The sequence below is a fragment of the Coptis chinensis genome, chromosome 4 (assembly GCF_015680905.1).
Source record: "Coptis chinensis isolate HL-2020 chromosome 4, ASM1568090v1, whole genome shotgun sequence".
Lineage (NCBI taxonomy): Eukaryota > Viridiplantae > Streptophyta > Magnoliopsida > Ranunculales > Ranunculaceae > Coptis > Coptis chinensis.
The window spans coordinates 79,254,625-79,274,902 of record NC_141459.1 but is presented as its reverse complement, the minus strand read 5'-3'; the positions used below and the strand labels follow the sequence as shown (position 1 = coordinate 79,274,902).

Below are 20,278 nucleotides of genomic sequence, written 5' to 3'. Positions count from 1 at the left end.
ATTGCCTTGTGGATACCGTGGAGTTGATAACAAATGGGTAATGCGAAACTCCTCACAGAGTTCAGTGACCAATCTGCTAGTTAGCTGTTGCCCATTAATCGAGATGACAACTTTGGGTATGCCAAACCTGCAGACAATGTTGTTCCAAATGAACTTTCTGATGTCCTATTCTTGAATGAAGACAAGGGGAATTGCTTCTATCCACTTGGTAAAGTAATCCGTCGCGACCAGTAAGAATCTAACATTGCCGGGAGAGGGTGGGAAGGGTCCCACAATGTCAGTTTCCCACTATGCAAATGGCCAAGGGCTGGTGATAAGAGCCCAAAACTATAGTTTTAACCCCTTAACAATATTGCTTTTTGACCAATTATGTGATTAATAAGTAAGAGTTACTACTGTTATCGTGTTCTTATGTATTTCAGAAAATAGAGTTGAATATATGCATATTTGTACCCCTTTTATGAGATAATGGAGCAAGGGTTGGTTGCTAAGAAGTTCTATGATTAAAGGCCAAGATTCAAAGAGAAAAATCCTTTTTTAAGCCCGGTCAAAGCTAAAAAGTCAAAGTCAACGCAGGCAGAAATAGCGCATAAAAGTCAACAGAACTTCTGAAGGTCGTATCATTGGACTCAGACCTTGGAATCGGGCCTACCTTATGTCAAAATGACCAGCTTGGAAAGAGCTTTCCAATGGTCTAAGCCTTGACCCAATAAGAGAAGCAAAAGTGGGCGAAAAGGGTTGTTAAAGTCATTTCTAGCTGAAAAGCCCTTTGTGGACTGAAGTACTGAGGTTTTGGGCTCGATTTTCCAACCCAAAACATGGCTCCAAGCCCATACACGAAATTGTGGATCTGGTCTCTTCTATATCAACAGACAAAAGCTTAGCTCTTAAGCTACCTAGTTCTAGATTAGAAAATTAGTTTTAAAGTTAGTTTTTACTTAGTTATAATTGATAAAATTAGTTGTTACATTCAATTAATTAGTTTTAGAACAAAGAAATGAGTTTTATTTAGAATCAGATTTAGTTTATAATAAAGAATTAGTTTTTCATTTCAACTTAGTTTTATGATTCAATTTTTATTTAGCTTTAGTTGTCTCAAATTCATAATTAGTTTGTCTTAATTTGATAATTAGTTATTCATAATCTTAGTTCTAAATTAGTTTTTAATTCAGTTTAATTCATTTTGAATCTTATACTATTGTTAAATTAGATCAATAAAGTTAATTACTTATTTAATAATGACTTGTTTTGATTGTTCTTGTTTTAGAAATGATAGTATACTAATTCAAGGCTAAAACCTCTATTATAGGGGTTTGAGGAAGCCTTGATGAAACTTGATTGTTGTTAGCGTAGAATTGTTTGTAATAATCTATTCCATTCTAGAAAGTAATTAGTTCACCATGAGAATGGGTTTGATTGCTTCACATGCTAGTGTTAGTTGGTAGAGATTACCATGAACAATTAGGAATTAGAAAGACCCAATTGCTATGCGAAAGTATTGAAATTCGGATTACGACAATTCCTCGCTAGTTGATTAAGTCGAATTAAGATGGAATCAAATCCCCTTAATTCCTCCTCATTGTCAATTTAGTATTTCCGTAGTTTGAATCATATCATCTTGATTGTATGAATCACCATCGTAGTATAATTTCCATCGTTACTCTCATTGACTTTGATAGACTGATTATCGTAGTTAACGTGAATTCGCTACAAGAAAAAAGGTTTTTGCCCACGCTCCAAAACCATGGGAAAGGGGTAAGGGGTTTTTCCTACTGTTTTGGACCGTCGGAGGATCGTGGGCTTTTTTGTGCATCGAAAATGGTATGCCAACAGTCATGACAGTCGGTAAAGCCCACTAATAGCGATGGTCTGTGTGTCGGTAATTGCCGTCGTTATTGCCACGGTTTTAAACCGTAGGAAAAGCCATCGGAAAAAATCAATATATCCCACGGTCTTAGGCCGTGGGAAAATTGGTTTTATCAACGGTTAGGGTCCGTGGGAAAAGCTATTTCCTACGGTCTTAGTTCGTGGGATTTGCTGTTTGCGTCGTGAATTTTAGTTTTTGGCTGGTTGTTATTTAACCGTGGGTAAAGTGAACGACCATGGGAAGAAGTGCATTTGCAACGGTTATGGACTGTGGCAGAGTTATTTATTTTTTTTAAAGAAAATATTGATATTTTAATTCTGCATATTGATCAAATAATTAGATTACTAAAAGAAAGTAAATCCTAAAATGAAATTCAGCTAAAGGGAGACAATGGGTGAGTATCCAATATGGTTTCGAGCTTCAAAGCAGTTGAAGGTCATATTGCATGAGAGTTGGTGAACAATAGGAGTAAGAACTGAATGGGCATCTCTTTGCTCCAGTTTCTCATGTAGCCAGTTGGAAAGCACAGCCACAAACAAGAACAGCTTAGCGGGAACCTTGAATCTGGGTCTGCAATTAGAATAACCCCAACTTTTATCTTTAAATTTAACCTCCAAAATCCGTAATCCAACTTCACATTCTCTTTAAATTAAAATTCACTGGTTAGGTTATACCACATAAGAACATCATTACCTTTCAGCACAAGAATGAGGGTCTGTAGTTTACCTTGGATATCCCAAACCATCGAATAGGAGAGATACAAAATCCCAAAGCTTCATTGGGTCAAGATTGGTGATAAAGAAAGCCTGCATATGTTCATATGTTAAAAAATGTGAATCTATAAGGACAGTCGTTTATAGAAATCTCCACACAAGATTCTCTATAAGGTAGTACCTTTCCCTCCACAAAAGCAATCCCAGAGCGTAAAGCTTCCTCTGCGCACACGTGAGCATGTGCAACGTTATCAACATACGTGAAGTCACAAACATTTTCACCAGTTCCTACAATAAACTGGAATGGAACTCAGGTCACATGTACTAAGTGCTAAGAAAATCAGTACATGAAGTCACTAGTACTGATTTTGTTGATAAAATAAGTGCTAAGAAAATCCAGGTCACATGGGTTAGAACTCATAGAAGTGCTATAATAGGCATAGTTCCATTTCATAAATTTCAGTTAACACTACACCATAATAGGATATTTGCAACACGCACCTTTTTTGCTTTGCAACGCTTATTTACCGTTAGTAAATTGCCAACGCTAAATAAGCGTTGGCAATGTTGTAAAGCGTTGGTTTATTTGAGTGAATTTCCGGAATTAATTGCTAACGCTTAAAAAGCGTTGGAGAAGTGTTACAAATCCAAAAAACCAAAACAACTTCGAAATTTCAAAAATAGAGAAACAAAAAAGAAATCGTCGTCGGTATGTCAAAATAGAAAACCTCTCTTTCTCTCTCACAGCCGCTGGGTTAGGTTAGGGTTTTCTTATCTTTATGTCCTTTTCAACAAAGAGAAACCTTCATTCTACAGTTCCATTAGACCATTACTGAAAGAAAACACACTTGTGTACCAGAACCACCATATAGATTATAGAGCACGATGAAATGGAGAAAGAGAGACGGGGTTTGGAAGCCACAATATGCAATTTTACCACCCCTTTTTAGTTCTATTTTATAATTTCTAAACCAAGGGTTAGGGGGTTTAGTATATGAGAAATGGGGTTTCTTGGTTTTACTCTATGTTGGCCATTCAATAAACTGTTTCAGTGGTTAATTTTGGAGGAAGTCGTGGTATGATTATTCTCATCAGGTATGGATTGAAAGAGATGAAAGTTCGACTGCACCTTATCCTTGCTTTACTTGCACTTTCAGATCCTGAAAAATAGTGGATTTGTTAAAATTTGCTCAAGCTCGTCCTTTCTTCCTAACTTTTTCAGTTCTCAAGGTAAGACCTTTTCGGTTAGTTTATTTGTTCATTTTATTGTTCAAGCTCTCACTCACTTGTCAGTAGTTGCCTGCTTCCTCCCTCTCTCAAATTCTCTGATTTCTCTCCTAAATAGTAACAGAAAAATCCAAACCCGGTCAAGAGTGCCCATCTTCCTATTATTATGTTTTAGGTAAAAAAAAAGTTTTGAGTTGAAGAGGGTTAGGGCTGAATTCATCTATGATCTTTGTTGCTTTGATTGCACTTTTGGGGGTTTGATTTCTACTTCTAGAATTTCAAATTTGAGAAATGTGCCAAGAATCTTGTTGGTTATTATGGCGATGGATAAGAAAGCTATGGTTCTTGAGATTTTGGCATCGGATCAAAACGGGCCGGTATGACTTTATTTTTTTGATAAATCGTCGTCGACCCTTGTCCCTCTTTTCTGTCCTTCAACCCTCCTCCTCTTTCTGAAAAGCACAAAGTCGAATCATAACGCAGGTTCATCGTCTAGTTGTTAATCGCGATCCCAAGTTCACAAACTTTGTCGAGGGTTTCTTTCTATCGACTTATTACTTTCAATTTTTATTATTGTTTATTATTTATTAATTCATGTCATGACCTTGCTAGTTTCGCACACACAAGGTTATCTACCGGAGATATGCTGGACTCTTCTTCTCCATGTGTGTTGACATTACTGATAATGAGCAACTACGTAATCAAAGCGCGAAATCTAACTGAAAAAACAGCCCGTATCTCTTTTTCCTCTTCCGTTTTGGTCAATGGCAGAAAAAGAAGAAGAAGAAGAAGAGATTTAAATTTTCGGAGATTTTAGTTCAAAATTCCAAACAAAATACTGAGGGAGAGGATTGGGGTGATTTCATGGACACTTTTTCACAACCTCAAAAAACTCTCTTCAATTCGAGAACACATGGGAGAAACCTAAAGGAGCTTTACCCTTATCATTATTTGGTGATATAGAAGAAGAATTACAATCTGACTTGGTCATTAATAGTGTTTCTAATGTAAAGAATGGATCTTGGCCTGGTTTTAATGAAGAGATCAAGGTTGAAAATATTGATGAAGATGATGATTGGGAATTTAAAGATGTCAGATTCGAAACTCTAGATTTTGAAATAAAGGTCGAGAATTTTGTTATATTTTTCTTGTGAAATAATAAATTACTTGACTGTTATTTATAATTTATTCCCTTTTTGCAGAAAGTGGACAACATTTTTTATTCTTGGGTCATCCCAGAAACACCACCACCATCTGCAACAGTGACTACAAACAAAGTGTAGTTCGGTGAGTCATTGACCTTTTGCTTTGGACCCATGAGTTGTTCTTGCTTGCATTGTTAGTGTAGTTGTTAGAGTAGTGTTATAAAATGTTGTTGTTGTTTGTTACATTGAATCTTATATTTTGAAGGTTGATGGGACAATGTAGGAAAGTTTTGAAGGATCTCTATTTGGATTTAGCAACAATGAGCGACTTGATGGGGATTGGTTTTTCCATCGAAGGGAATTCTCAAAATCCCGAGAGAAGTTGAGAATGGATTTCATTTCGAATCTGGTGTGAGTACGCCAAGGACTCAGGTTCACATAGTCGACCTCGGCCAGATTGCTACTGAAAATGGTCGTAATACAAGTTTGGTTACTGAGGATTATGATTCTGATGGGAGTTTTTCTGACTTTAAGGATGCATTTCCAACTACTGAAGCTTTAGATCGTTCAATTTGAGTTAGATTTATTTTTCGAGATTTTGGATCATTTCTTCAGCAACTACTTCTGTGAGCTAGATTTGGTCTTTAACTTCCACAAGGTACCTTTTCTTTCACTTACTCTTTTGTCTCATCATGGTTTATCACTTCCTCAGTTCCTCACATCCTTTAAATTTCACTATTGTTTTGCATTTAGCCAACTACATGTGATGATACCATTTTAAGTTCATCCATTTCATTATTTTGATAGATTCAGAGATCTATGGTGCAATTTCAGATTTCAAGAATGCACTTTGTTGAAACAAAGTGATAAATATCAAACCCTTGATTTTCTATATATTTTACCGACATATAGGTTATATAGTATGGTATTTTGATATCAAGGAAAATGCAAAATAGTTTGTAAAGATTAGTGGACATATATATTAGAAAAATCAATATTGAACATCTGATATTCTCGTTAAGTCGGGATATTCTCGTTATCTTTCAACATTCTTGTATATCAATATATATGTCTTCCTCGAAGTCATCATCTCTAATAATATCACCCCCTTCTTTTTTCAAAAACCAGTCATGCTTGCATTCGAAAATCTCTTGCGAAAACTGTGTTTGTAGATGGGACGATAGGCTAAGGGTTTATGAGAGAACTTGTAGATAGGGTGAAATCTGAGGAGTGACTTTCAGCCCCTGTCAAGTTTCTTTCCGAGTCCCAAATGAATTTACTTGTTTACTCCCGCGACTCCAAACAGGTAACTCTAAACATCTAAAGCCAATGTGTGGTTGTTTCCTATACTGAAGCAATATACTGTTGGTGCTAGTTTAAGCTTCTTTCCTTTCCATAGTGTTTCCATCATAACAAACACACCCTAAGACAGCTTCTAAACACAGACTCAAAAAAAGCACCACAAACAACGTTACTCTCATGGCAATTTCTACTTCACTATCTCTCCTTCTCCCTCCTTCTCATAAACACTTGCATATAAATAACAACTCCATTTTTCATAACAACTCACACTTTTCACTCATCTCAATCAAACCACCTCAGAACTTCAGCTCAAAACTCTCTCTAACCACACCATTTAATAAACCATTTACTGTTTATAGTAGAAGGAATACATTTCATAGTAAAAGAGTTGAATGTTTATCATCATCGAAGAAGAATCGAGGAGGAGGAGTAGTAGTGAGAGTATTAAGGGACCGATCATTGTTGGTTCTGCAATTATTGTTTTTTTTGTCGTGAATTGAGTTTTATATAAACTTGCTCTTGTTCCTATGAAGGAGTACCCTTTCTTTCTTGCTCAATTCACCACATTCGGGTAATCTGTTTTACGTAATTGTTTTTATTGTAGTGTAAAATTGTTTGTGCACCAATGTATATTTGTGCTCATGAGATTTGTTTGAGTTTTGGGACTTGGGTATTTTTCTTTGGTTGTGAAAATTAAGTTTGAGTGTATTTGGTTTCATAGACAGACTAGATTGTACAAAGTGTATTTGTATCAAGGTGGGAATTGGAATGTTGGTTAAGATAAATGTTGTAATTGCCCCTTTCACTAATGTTTTACTTCTTATATGCAGGTATGTTGGTATATACTTTTCCATCTTGTTCGCAAGATATTGTCTTTGGACTTCGTGACGAAGGAAATGCTATCCCTTCCCAAATCTTCTTTTGTGCTAATTGGTATTCTAGAAGCCCTTGGACTTCTTCTTTGGGATGTCTTTGGAGGTATATCTGAAACTTAGATCGTAGTTAGTATTACATTTAGGCGAAGGCGATTCACGATTAAGTAGAGATCATTATTCAAATTCAATGCTCCGGACGAACTGAAATGTATATTCCATTTTGTTCCTGTGGTTTATTGATACAAGTGAAACTTTGCTTTTTATATAAGTCGGATATCGAGCACCATAAGCAAAGATCGTGTTGTTCTCCTTTGTTGAGCTTTTAAAGGGTGGAAAGGTACAATTAGTTGGTGCATTATTAATTTTTGTGTACTAATGAGTTTTGCATACCCCTTTTCAAGCAATGCTTCGGGACCAAAGCTATACCAATATTAAAGTCGGTGATGTTGATTTGTAAAGTTCAATTCACTTTCTTCCAATTTGCAAAGAAGACTTAGATAGTAACATACTCATTATGACCGTCAAAGAGTACCTGAGCTCCATCTTCATTTTATGTTTTTAGCTCTTAAAAACTGGCATAATTGTTCATACTCTTACCTAATTACGAAAATGAACAAGTGTTACCCAATTATACGGCCATAGTTAGACTCAAAAAAGTTAGTTATGTCTCGATTTATCCTATAAAAAACAAATGAATGAAACCTGTTATATCTTTCCTGTACCAAAAAATTGTTGAATAAACTTGGAATCTGATTGCTCATTCATTGTTTACTCCATATAAGTGTGATGTTCTATCTTTATTGTCTAATGGGCCTTGTTAGACCAACTTGTCATATATTGGTTTGGCATCCTCGTCATTTTGTTTTCTTACCTCGCAAACATTTTTGGTATGGCAACTGCTGCTCTCTACAGTGATTTTGGGAAGAAAGTATATGTTTAATCAAATTGTCGGTTGCTTACTTGTGGCAGTTGGTGTAGTTGTTGCAGTAACAAGGTATGCATTTGGATCTCTTTATATAGGCATTCGTGATTTTGACTGAAAAGGCTCTGAAGTTTGAATGCATTTGCTTTTCTTGATTTTTTTTTTGGTGTGATCAAAGAAGTTAATTCACGAGTGAACTTGAACCTTGAACTCCTGGTAATCACTAGAGCTATAGGAGCTACCAAAATAATCTTGGTAATATTGTGAATTTCTCATAGATAGTGCACGGATATAATCGGGTTGATTCAAGTCATAACCAACAACCCCCCCCCCCCTCTTTATCTACTTCTTCTTGTATATTCTTTATTTTGTTACCTCATTCTTTTGGCTGATCAGTCTCTCTCATATTGGGATTGCAGACATGTGTGATGTGTCGACCATTGTAATAAGTAGTTTATGAAGTTGTTATCGAGGAAAGAAGGTTATTTGTACACTTTTATGAAAGGACACGTTGCAAACAAGTACGTGTCTTGGAGAATATTAGAGAGCTTTCAAATGTAGGAATCGTTTATCATGCATGTCTACTTTCCCATGCAGTTTAGTAGGTATATTGATGACTTCCTTGTTTATTGTGAGTGTAGTGGATCGACGAGGGTCAATCGCTATCTAACATCGACATCATATGGCCTGGACTAATGATAGCTTCATCCGCATTTCAAGCGGTGCATCCATTATTAAGGTTGCCATTACTAACACACTCTCTCGGCATCTATACAATAATTGTTTTAGAAAAACTGTGATCCATTTCTTTTTTTCTCCATCGAGAATTTGCCTTCATTGATGCAGCTAAAGCCTCAAGGTATTCATTCTTTTTCACTTCCCTCTTTCTTTTGTTAATTATGCCTATTGGCACCATGTTAATCTTAAAAGTGAACCGGTCTTTCCGGTTGGTTTTGTTAGTAGTGAAGTGTTTCTTTTGATGTTGTACTATTAGACTTCCTTGTTAATCCTGTATTAATATATTGCAGGGAAACCTCTTGACATATTTGTTGTTAATTCTTTCGGATCGGCTTCCGGTGATCCTTGAAACTCTTTCGCTTATTGCATATTTTTTTTGCCCCGTTTCTACGCCCCGAAATCGATTTGTAGGCAGTATTCTGATATTGATTGTTGCCCTAATTGTTTTTTCCTCTCATAAGCTGACAAGCCGAGGCCTCTAATTGCTTTCATGATGTTCAAATTACTGAGTCACCCAGGAGTTTGGACTAGTTTAGTAAGAACCCCTTAGTACGTGTTGATGCTATGCTCTTTTCTCATAAGCTGACTAGCTGAGTCGTTTAATACCAAAATATGTTTGCCAACTTTGTATGGGAACCTACTGTTGTTAAGGTATTCAATGTTCTTTCCCATGTTGCTTTGTTCAGTTTCTTTTTACCTACATTGGTCGTGATTGCAAATGTCTCAGATAAATGTTATAAATGCGACAACAGAGGCAGCTTGCCTAATTCTAAGTGTGGACGAGACCGTGAAGAACCCAAAGGTAAGGTTTTCTCCAGCTAGTTGTATATGGCGTTTTTGTAGTGTTATCTATCAAACATGTTACACTTGGCCAAAAGTTCGTGTCTTCATATCCCAAGAGTTCAGGTTGTTCAAATACATTTATTTCTTTTTCATTCCACTGTGCCATCCTTGGTAGTCACAGTGTTTTTAATTTTTCTTTGCATTGTTATTTTCTAATGGCTATTCATTGTATTGATAATCCAGTCGGAGAGTGCACAAGGAGATGCTACTGCTAGAGCGATGGGTTGAGGGCGTGGCGGGGTAGGTTTCTGTGGCCGTGGAAGGGGAATGCGAAGGCGTTGAGCTTTTTGGGTTTGAAGATGCCAAGGACTTCCTAGAGTGAAAGGAAGATTTTGAAAGCAAGGGTGGTTTGTTTCGTGGGAAGTTTGCTTTCTGTCCTTAATTTTGTTTGCTTCAGTTTGGAGTGAGTTTGTAGCTATATATATATTTGTCTAAACCATTCTTGTATTCATTGGATTCTTGTATTCATTGGTTATTGTAGGTTTAGCTGGTCTCGCTACAAAATATGAGAAATTATTATTTTTTTATTAGCAACCCATCAGCAACGGTTTATAACCGTTACAAATGAATTTTAAATTATTTTTTTTAAAATTAACTAACAACTTTGCAACGGTTACAAACCGTTGGTAAAAATTTTAACAAATTACCAACGCTTAAAAAGCGTTTGTGAAATTTCTGTTTGCAACGCTTTGAATTTCTGTTTGCAACGCTTTTTAAGCATTGGAAATTTTTTTTTGCAACGCTTTTTAAGCATTGCAAATATTTCCAACACTTTACCGACGCCATATTTGCAACGCTTTTAAAAGCTGTTGCAAAAATTATTAGCAACGCTTTTTTACCGTTGCAAATAGCCTGTTATGGTGTAGTGTAACTGTATCTGTTCAAAGACAAAGTATAGACCTTGGCCAGACCAGATTTTGCTGCCCTTAGGAGAAATGGTACGAAGTTTCACATCGCTTTGGTCCAAAGACATTGCTTGGGACTTAACACAGTAGTTAATAGCTCATCAGAATGATTCGCAAACAAGACCAATGCTTCTGCCTGAGCCTTTAAATCACTAAGTGTGTCCCCAAACTGTACCATAGATAGAATTACAAAATACAAGTTTAGTGTGCATCAAGCAAATTCAGCAAAAAAGAGAGCTAACCTTTCTAGAATAAACAACATACTCTCTCAGGGTATGGCAAAAACCACTTTGATAAACTCGACAATGTTAGCCTAGTCATATATCATATGAATAGCCTTATAATACAATTACAACTGTACAAGACCCTAAATGGCCAGTGGAAAGAAAAATATAGCATAAATTACACTAGCACAAATTTCAAAATAAAGTAAGGTAAAAAAATGCACTTTGGTTCGTTGCTTATTTATATATTTATTTCAAGCTGCAAATACACCTCTAATTATTACACATGAGAGGATAACTTACTTGTAATGGAGTGCTAGCAAGAAGTAAACGTGTTGGTAGCGATATCTATCGAGATCTCGCGCTAGAACTAATTCCCTGTCTTTCATTCGTTGTACTTCGTCGATTATGATATACTTCCAATCAATTCTTGATAGCTTGGACCGGTCGTACATAATAAACTCATATTAGAAAAATTCATCCAGGAATGGGAAGAGACTCATCATTCCTGAGCCCATTGTCAAGAGCAGAGAAGCACAATTACTAAATAGAATGTTAACTTATAGAAAGGCCTTCTTTGTAGTTTGACTCAAACATAGCCATTGCAGCCAAAGAACCTGAGCCCATTGTCACATAAGTGTATCAGTCGAACCATGAGGATAGATCTGCAGAAAATATCAACATCACACCCCAAAAACATATCTAAATTGAACTAATTATTCTAATATCAAGAGCAGTTTAAACTCACATTATGCAAATGAGGTCCAGTAATATCAACTCCACTAAGTACCAAAGCAGCACTCACATGTCCTTGGTAACTAAACAACAATCAATACAATTAGTCCTACTCCAGTTGTATGCATAAGGGATGGAAAAACGTAATTACCCGAAAAGGTGAGTCTTTAATAATGTAAAAGCTATAACAACCCCGGGCTCACAAGCAGTTACCTAACAGTGTAACTACAACTGCGAGCTGACCATGTCTACAAATGGACCTAATAAAATACAATCCATACCAACTAAAAAGACACAAGAAAAAATGGTGATAATGTATTACCTGTAACTGCCTCAGTATTAGCAGCAATCCTAGCTCCACAACAATATATATTAGGTGCCATATAATGAATCTTCTCACAATTCTTATCAACAACTATAGGTCCCTCAATAGCTCTTGTATCTACTCCAAGTATAATTCCATCTTGAAATAAACAAAAGATTAGTTAATTAGTAATTATTATTAATAATTAATTAATTAAAAAGTTTAGTTTTAAAATTGGACCTGGAAAACTAGGCCGACGATAGTGGTACTGGTTTTGCGATAAGTTAGAGGTTTTAAACCAGCTTATCACAATTTGTTGTTGACTAGATCTTTTTATTCACAATATTTATAAAACATAAATATTTGTTGTTGACTAGATCTTTTGATTCACAATATTTTCGCAATGGTTCCATTTCACAAATCTAATATAATAAACTCATATTATAAATATATAATTCCAATTAGAAACAGAGAACTCTTTTCATATAGAGAAAATATTTTTTGTTACTCTATTGCATAACTTGACACAATTATTTAGAAGTTGAAGTTACCATATCGTGCTCCAAGTAACAACATCCTTAACCGGCATTCTATCAAATATACTACTCGCAAAATTCAACTCACCGCATTTTACATAGTAACTAATGCATTTTGCACAAACAAATCCCATTCAATATAACTACCTTCAATACACTTATGTACTTCTTTTCCAAAACTCAAATCCAATTCATAACCACAAGCTTTAAAAACAGACGGGTAAGTAAACTTATCCGGTTTCACACCTAATCCAACCATTTGTTTATAAACCAAAAGATAGAATATCTATTTCAAATGTAGACGAACATGTCCATTAAGTTTTTCCTTCTCATGATCTCGCCACCGGTTTGGGTTGTAAATGAACCAGTAACCCATAGCTTCTTCTTCCTCCCTTAGCTTCCGCTTCGTGCAACAGCGCATCCAGTAACCACCTTGATGCCTACCAAACTTTACTTAGTGAACTTGAAATTTTAAAAAGAGTGAGATGTAAATATTTCAAAGTAGAATAGCACATACCTATGTTTCAACATTCCTTCAAGTCGCCACCCTTTTCCCTCCTCCTTTATTAGGGCTTGGGACCGACAATGCAAATAAATTTGCATTGGTGGAGTTAAAAAGGGGCTAGTACAATTGAGTAGAGTCCACCACCTAAATATCAAACACATATACATACATACATATGCAAGTTCCACAATGAAAAAATAAAAATAAATAGATGAATAAAATAAACTATTCAGCACAACCTAAGATCATATCTAGAAAATATTTATAATAAATTGAGATCTCGCGCTTAACAAGTGTAGCAATTTCACTAGACAAGTGATGTACACCTTGTTTAGGGGAGCAAGGCTACAAGGTGTCTTCAGTTAGTCGAAGAACAATTTTCTCACCCTGTTTTAACCTTTTTGAAAGCGGTATAGCTGGGCCTCTAATATTACCCGACCTTCACCATGAAGTGGCAGACATACCTGATCATAAAATGGGTGGAAGTCAGAGAAGCAAAATGTTATGTAGCCTAATGTTAGCAAAATAAGGTCGCAAAATATTAGTAAACATTTCATTCCTGAGGATGGCAATGAACTTTGAGGTAATATCCTTGTAAATAACACATTACCTGCCCCTAGGAATTCCTGAAGTGGAACTGAACCATGTGATGTCCTGCTAACCATTGTAAATTACCTGATCTTAAAAAAAATGCATTATAAAACAAATAATCACACATGAAAGTCACTACTTGATGAAACTATTCAACTAAATAACTTTAGTTACTAAGCAGTAGCCAGCGGACAACTCAATTGCATACTCACATCCATGCAAACAAATTAAAAAAAAATAAAAATAAACCATCAACATCTTTTATTAAAATCAGCAATAGTCAAATTTGTCAAGATTATGTAAAAGATCGATATGAACATACCTGATCTTAGAATGAAAGATGTTGCCTCATAATCCCCACTTCAAAGCCTACAAAAAAGAGACACCAATTTAGACGATTGAAAGGGCACCACAGTAAAAAAAAATTGAAAACCAAACTAGTTCCTAGAACAAAGCAATGAAGGTTTGCAAAGTAGACAACAAACACCAAGCAACATATTTTCAGCCGTTTCTTTAAGAACCTTCTGTGCAACCTAATTTTCCGCGATAACTTCTTTTACTTTGCGTGAACTAGCGCACTAACGGAGGCATTTCTAAAGGAAGAGAATCAATCACACCAATTGAGATCGAAACGCCTATGTTGCATTCCAAACAAGCAAGCAAGGAGAGTTATATTCTTCATTCAATTAAAATATTGACTATTAAGAAAAATGAAAATTAATATAACCTCTCCAGTCTCCATCTAATGTTTGATTAAAAGAAAGAAATCGAGCAAAAAAACTGAAAAAGGATGTTCTTCCAATTTTAAAATTAAACCCTAGAAAAAAAAAATTGGTGCTTGAAATTAATATTTTACTTTAATTACCTTGTTGAGATGAGGGAAGAAAGAGAAAAAAAAAACATAAAAAAAGGTGAGTGGCTGTGGGGGACGAAGCTAACTGGGGTAAGGAGAAAAGATAAGTGGCATGGCGGTGGGGGAATTGTCCAGTATCTTTTGTTCGATACTTCTCTGTGTTGAATTATTTTGGAAAGGGGAAGCAAACACCCAACATTTTAGAGCCGTACCCCACGGTCAAAATGCGTGGAACATGTCGTCAAAGTTAAAAAAGCATACCCACGGTTTCTATACGTGGCACCACCCACGACATAAGTAAACAATTAAACCATGGCTAAAAGTATTAAAGCTACGGAACAAGGAAAAAACTATTTGCTATGGTCCAAATTCGTAGGAAACTATGCAAGGATTCATGACCGTGGCTAAAAATACCGGGTAACCGTGGGCAAAAGTCCATTTTCTTGTAGTGATTCTAAAGAACTAGGAGTGGAACGAATTCTCTACTTCACTTATTGCAATAGCATCGAGATTGTAGATAACTTTGATACTTTAGAATGGAAAATAGTTCTAGTTTTACTTATGTTTAAGTTTCATCGTTTTACCTGTTATCAAATGGTGCCGCTGCCATCTTAGTTGTATTTAGTTTCAATTTCTTTAGTAGTGATAATCCAACAAAAGTCTCATTAAACCCACCCACCCTTGTTCGGTTCTAACTGTGATCGTTTGGTTCAGAAACTAAAAAAAATTACGTAGAAATAGCCTGAGCGCACCCCGTGCCCTATATATGCTACTTCTGAGCGCGCCTAACACTGAAGCACCTGGACACAGTCTACGGCACGAGCGCGACCCGCACCCTACCATAGCAAATTCTGAGCACGCCTAGCGCTGAAGTACCTGGAACTTGAGCTAGACAGAAGCGCGACCCGCACCCTCTTCTGAACAGCCCGATTTCCACAAGTTAGTACAAACTTTCATTTCTTCAAGTTATTCAGTGTTTCTAACTTGTTAAATACAATAAGCTCACGTAAACAAGACGTTATTTATAACCAAAGCAAGGAGGTATTCAGGTACTTCTTTCTTCCACTCCTCGCATCTCCTGTTAGAGGATTTATACTAGCATATCAGGGTTGTTTTGACTATTGTCGTATTTCTTTAATATTGGACTTAGCCTTGCATGAGATTAAGGTCAGGTAGAGAAAAAATGATTAACGTAATCTATCGTGAACGTCAACACACAAACCTATCTAGTATACCACACACTACACCTGAAATAATGGCTAAAGAAAGAGAGTCTTCTCTCTCTGACTTTTACAAAGCCTTGAACAATAGCCCAAAATCTTGCATCGTTTTGCGGAGACCAAAGGGGATTTCGAATCCCCAAATATATTTAATTTGTTACCAGTTTTTCATGGGTTAGACTATGAAAAACCTTATCAGCATATGCGTAGGATTGAACAAGTTCTTACCACATTCCATCATCCTATGGTAGGTGCAGAACAAATTAAACTGAGGGTGTTTTCTTTCACCCTAGCCGATAAGGCAGCGTCTTGGTTAACTGCCTAAGCGCCTAATTCTGTGGACTCATAGGCCAAACCTGTTCAACTATTTATGGAACATTTTTACCCACCACTAAAGACAGATGAAATGCTTTCCAAGATTCACTTTTTCTGACAGAATCCTCATGAATCCTTTTTAGAGGCTTAGAATCATTTCACTGACTTTCTTATAGAGTGTCCACATCATAACCTTGCGAAAGACACGTTAGTTCGTGCCTTCTTCAAAGGACTTTTACACCACCATAAAGAGGTTCTTGATATAATGAATGGGGGTAGTTTTTTCAGTAAAGGAGCCTCAGAGGCTTATAGGTTTTTAGAATATCAAACAAAGCGTAATAATAACTGGGGGGTAGTGACGATATCCCCCGCTCGGCTAGTTCTTCTTCAACAGTTAAGGCTGCCGATATGTTTGAGATTAAACCCGATCCTGAGCTTAAAACTTTAATTGAATCTCTTACTAGAAACGTAGAAGCTATTTATGTTCAACAAAAGCCCATCCCTGTCATGAATGTCAACTCTAATTCATGTAATTTATGTTTGAGTCCTGAGCATCCTGACTCCTATTATACTATTGCATATGAACAACATGATAAGGTTATATACTAAAAGCATTACTTTTGTATTAACTTTAATTCTTTATATTTTGAATGAGAATCATATAGGCAAATGTTATGCATACTATATATGTTATTAGTTATATGCATGCGTCCAATACTTTATGTTGTAGATGATATGGTGTGTGGTGACACATCGAAGATCATATTATTAGTGCCTTATAAAGTATAAGTAAACGTTCATAACCTAGATGGATTTGGACAAACCATTGGTATAGTTGTAGTATAATCTGGTGTTAGTCTATCTTGACTACAGGATTACACTAGTACACTTTGTGTGTATTGAACAGGACCAAGTGAGGTTGTTTCTCTTTATACTGACTATATAGGAGAACAAACAACTCTGTTATTATGGATGATTGTCCTCTTAATCTGGATATAATAATAGGCACTTACGTGCATTGCACATTGCTTTAAATCATCAATGAGTGAGATTCATTTGTGAATCAAAAACTCAATGGATTGGGTAATGACATCGTATGTAAGGTGTATTGTTGATTATAGAAGGAATCCGTGACCCGCAGGAAGTCGGGTTGATGATGTCCCCTTGAGGAGCTCATAAGGATTGTCATGTAAACCATACAGGTGGATTTAATCTGACATGACAATGAGGTTGAGTGGTACTACTCAAAGACATAAGAAGTTGATTAATGTAGTTGTTAGTAACTTGACTTAATCAACGGGCATTCGATATCTTAAACACGGGGAGATCAACAAGCATATTATATGGAGCCCATAAACGTAACACGTAATTTGGCATTAGGGCGGTAGTGTAACAATGGCCTTTAGTGGAATAAGCCATTTGTTGACGGACTTAGGCCGTGTGTTTTGGGCGAACATGGGAAGCCCAAACCCGTCAAAAGGCCCAACCCTAATTTCTCCTCATGGTCCCTGTTGTAGCCTATAAATAGAAACCTCTTTCTCTGGCCGTTTTCTACCAAATTTTTGCTCATGAAAAGTAGATCTAAAATCGGTTCCAAATTTTGTGAGTGAGAGAGGCCAAGAAAGAAAGAAGAGGGTGGTAGATCGTTGCCCACACAACGTCCATTCCATTGATAGGAATATAATAGAAGATCAAGAGGTTGATTCGGATTCGTAGATCTTGGATTCTCAGAGTTATCTTAACCGATCTAAAGGTATGATTTCTATCCAAAACCATGAGAACCCCTTATTCCGCTATGCGTAGGCTTTCGCGGTTCGTAAACATTCGGTGCAACCAAAATGGTTCCTACACAACAAACATCACAACTAGATAATGTTTGCTTTATTAATAGCTATCCTATTCCTAACGCCCCTTGGAGACAACATCCCAACTTCAGTTGGAGAAATAATCTACAAGTTATACCTCCAGGGTATAATAATCAAAATGTTAGGCCAACAAACAGTTACAACCAAGCTCCACCATGACAAGGACAAGGACAAGGGAATTAAAATAATTATAATAATAATAATTATAATGTTAATAGATGTATCATTCCAGTTAATCATAACTACCACAACCCACCTGTTAATAATCAACGTGGCATAGTTCCTGTCACACAACCTGTAACAAACACTCCTCCACAACCGGATCATTTAAACGCCTTTATGCAAACCCAACAACATATTTTACAGTCCATCCAACTTTCCTTACAGGAGTTAGCCCAAGAGAAAGTACAACCTAAAGGTGTGTTTCCAGGTCAACCTAAGAAACAGAAAGCCAAGGTTAGACATCCTGTTGATCCATATGCTAAATATAGAGAGAAACCACCGTTTCCCCAGAGATTACCCATCTTAACCAAGGATACGAATTTCGATGAGATTAAAGAGGTTTTCAAAAGTCTAATGATAAACCTGCCCTTTCTAGAAGCGCTTAAAAAGTTACCTCACCATGCTAAGTTTCTTAAGGAGTTGTGCAGTACTAGGCCTAGGACAAATATTCCTAAAGATGCCTTTTAACTAAACAATTTACAAGTTTAACCGAACATAATGGAATCGTTAAGTACAAGGACCCTAGTCGTCCTACGGTACAATGCACCTTAGGAGATTCCCACATGAAGACCCCACTATTAGACCTGGGGGCTAGTGTTAACTTACTCCCTTATTATTTATATAAATAATTAGGTCTACAGGAGATGCAACCTACTAAAATAACGTTGCAATTAGTGAATCGGTCTATTAAGTATCCTAAGGGTGTGGTTGAAAATGTGCTTGTTAAGGTTTAGGATTTCTATTATCCTACTAATTTTGTTATCCTCGATATAGAATTCGCCAACGACTCTGTTCCGATCATCTTAGGGCGTCCTTTCTTGGCAACTGCCAACGCGCTTATAAATTGCTGCAATGGTTCGATGTCCTTGTCCTTTGGTCATCTTTCTGTTGAAGTAAATATTTTTAAAACTACGAAACAGTTCCCAGATACGACTTCTGATGGAGAAGTTAGCATGATCGAGAGTTTAGCTCAAGATTATTTCGACAACACATTTCCTGATAATCAGATGCACCAAATTTTTTCCTTCGGAAGTTCAAATATTGACGCCATGACAGAAGAAGAATTTTTCACACAATATCCTAGTGATTCTTCTAATTCACCTATTGAAGAATGTCTTGCATATCTAAAAACTTCTGAGGATATAGACCTGAGAGCTCTAGTTGAGCACCATTCACCCACCGCACATTATCCTGTCCCTCATTCACTTTCCATCAATGTTCCCCACCCTCCACCTTTTCAAAGGAACCCTGAGTTTGCACTTGACCCTCTTGTTTCTCCTGTGCTTCATGATTTTCTAAACTCTCCTAGTAAGGAAAAAATATCTAAAGAGACACCTGATACTTTCATTTTCAGTTGTGTGATTATACCAACCCATGCTACTAATAAGTTTTGTGATAAACCCACATGCTCCCTTTTTCCATTCCATACTTCTACAACTTATCCATATCCACCATATCTTCCACAACCATTCATTCATTCACAATCATTCACTTGGCTACCTACCCATTGGGGGAAAAATAAGAAATTGCATTCTAGGTTAGGTTCTAGATCCATCAATATTCACTCTCATTCCGCTATGCCATATTTTGGGAAATCATGGTGCTTAATTGTGTTTGGGTGTGTTTCCTATGATCATTATTTATGAAACGATCCACAACTATTTCGGTTGTTGATATATGGTAAACTGCATGTTCATTATATACATATGTTTTAGATATAGTCTTGAGTATCTGACTATAAAAGACTCACTTTGTTGTTTGGTATACTTTTTTTCACTTCCATATATTGGTAAGTGCACCATTCAGGTAACCGGACCCTCCTATTGGAGTGTGTGGCTGTAAGTACCGGATCCTAAGTCCACAATCAATGTAATTCACGCTTTCCACTTTCGCATATTTTCTCGGTTTTTTAGTCATATTTATCTATGGAGTGATTTACGTCTTTACTGCTTATTGTGTTCATAAAAATTTCAAAACCATAAAAATAGTAATCTAGGAAGTCTCGGGAATCTAACTTTAAAAGACTCACGTTTAAAACAAATTTTCTAAACTCTGTTCTATAAAATTTGTTTGGGGGTGGGGTGTTGGTCTTTCCATCCTTGATTGCTCAACTTTCCATTTTTGTTGCTTATGACGTTTAATCTTATTTTGATTCGGGTTGACTTTATCTATAAATTTAGATTTTATTTGTTTGCATAACTTACGTCATACACGCACTCCGAGGTGTTTTCCACCTTATATATCAACTACAATTAGAATAGAGTGTTTTATGGATCATTATATTGGAAATTCTCTTCTGATTATTTTCATATCTCATTCGAAAAATCAGACCGGTAACGAATCAAGAATTTTAGTTTAAGTTTGCGCGCAT

General features: G+C 36.3%; 1 protein-coding gene, 1 long non-coding RNA gene and 1 pseudogene across 2 annotated transcripts; 1 reads left to right on the top strand and 2 right to left on the bottom strand.

Annotated features, from left to right (window-relative positions):
* Positions 1–2,244: 2,244 nt before the first annotated feature.
* LOC147504983 (3beta-hydroxysteroid-dehydrogenase/decarboxylase-like) lies at positions 2,245–3,961 on the bottom strand. The gene is made up of 4 exons (XM_086605428.1): positions 3,881–3,961; positions 2,762–2,878; positions 2,594–2,673; positions 2,245–2,437 (listed from the first exon to the last, which is right to left on the bottom strand). Exons 1-4 carry the CDS (start codon positions 3,959–3,961, stop codon positions 2,245–2,247), a joined length of 471 nt encoding a protein of 156 aa, XP_086461554.1.
* Positions 3,962–7,630: 3,669 nt separating this feature from the next.
* Positions 7,631–10,162, top strand: LOC147504982 (uncharacterized). The gene is made up of 6 exons (XR_015220503.1): positions 7,631–8,123; positions 8,693–8,790; positions 8,877–8,910; positions 9,080–9,440; positions 9,517–9,591; positions 9,816–10,162. It is a non-coding gene; the product is annotated as an uncharacterized LOC147504982 (long non-coding RNA).
* Positions 10,163–11,316: 1,154 nt separating this feature from the next.
* On the bottom strand, positions 11,317–12,595 carry LOC147504981 (proteasome subunit beta type-7-B-like; annotated as a pseudogene).
* Between the last annotated feature and the right edge of the window lie 7,683 nt (positions 12,596–20,278).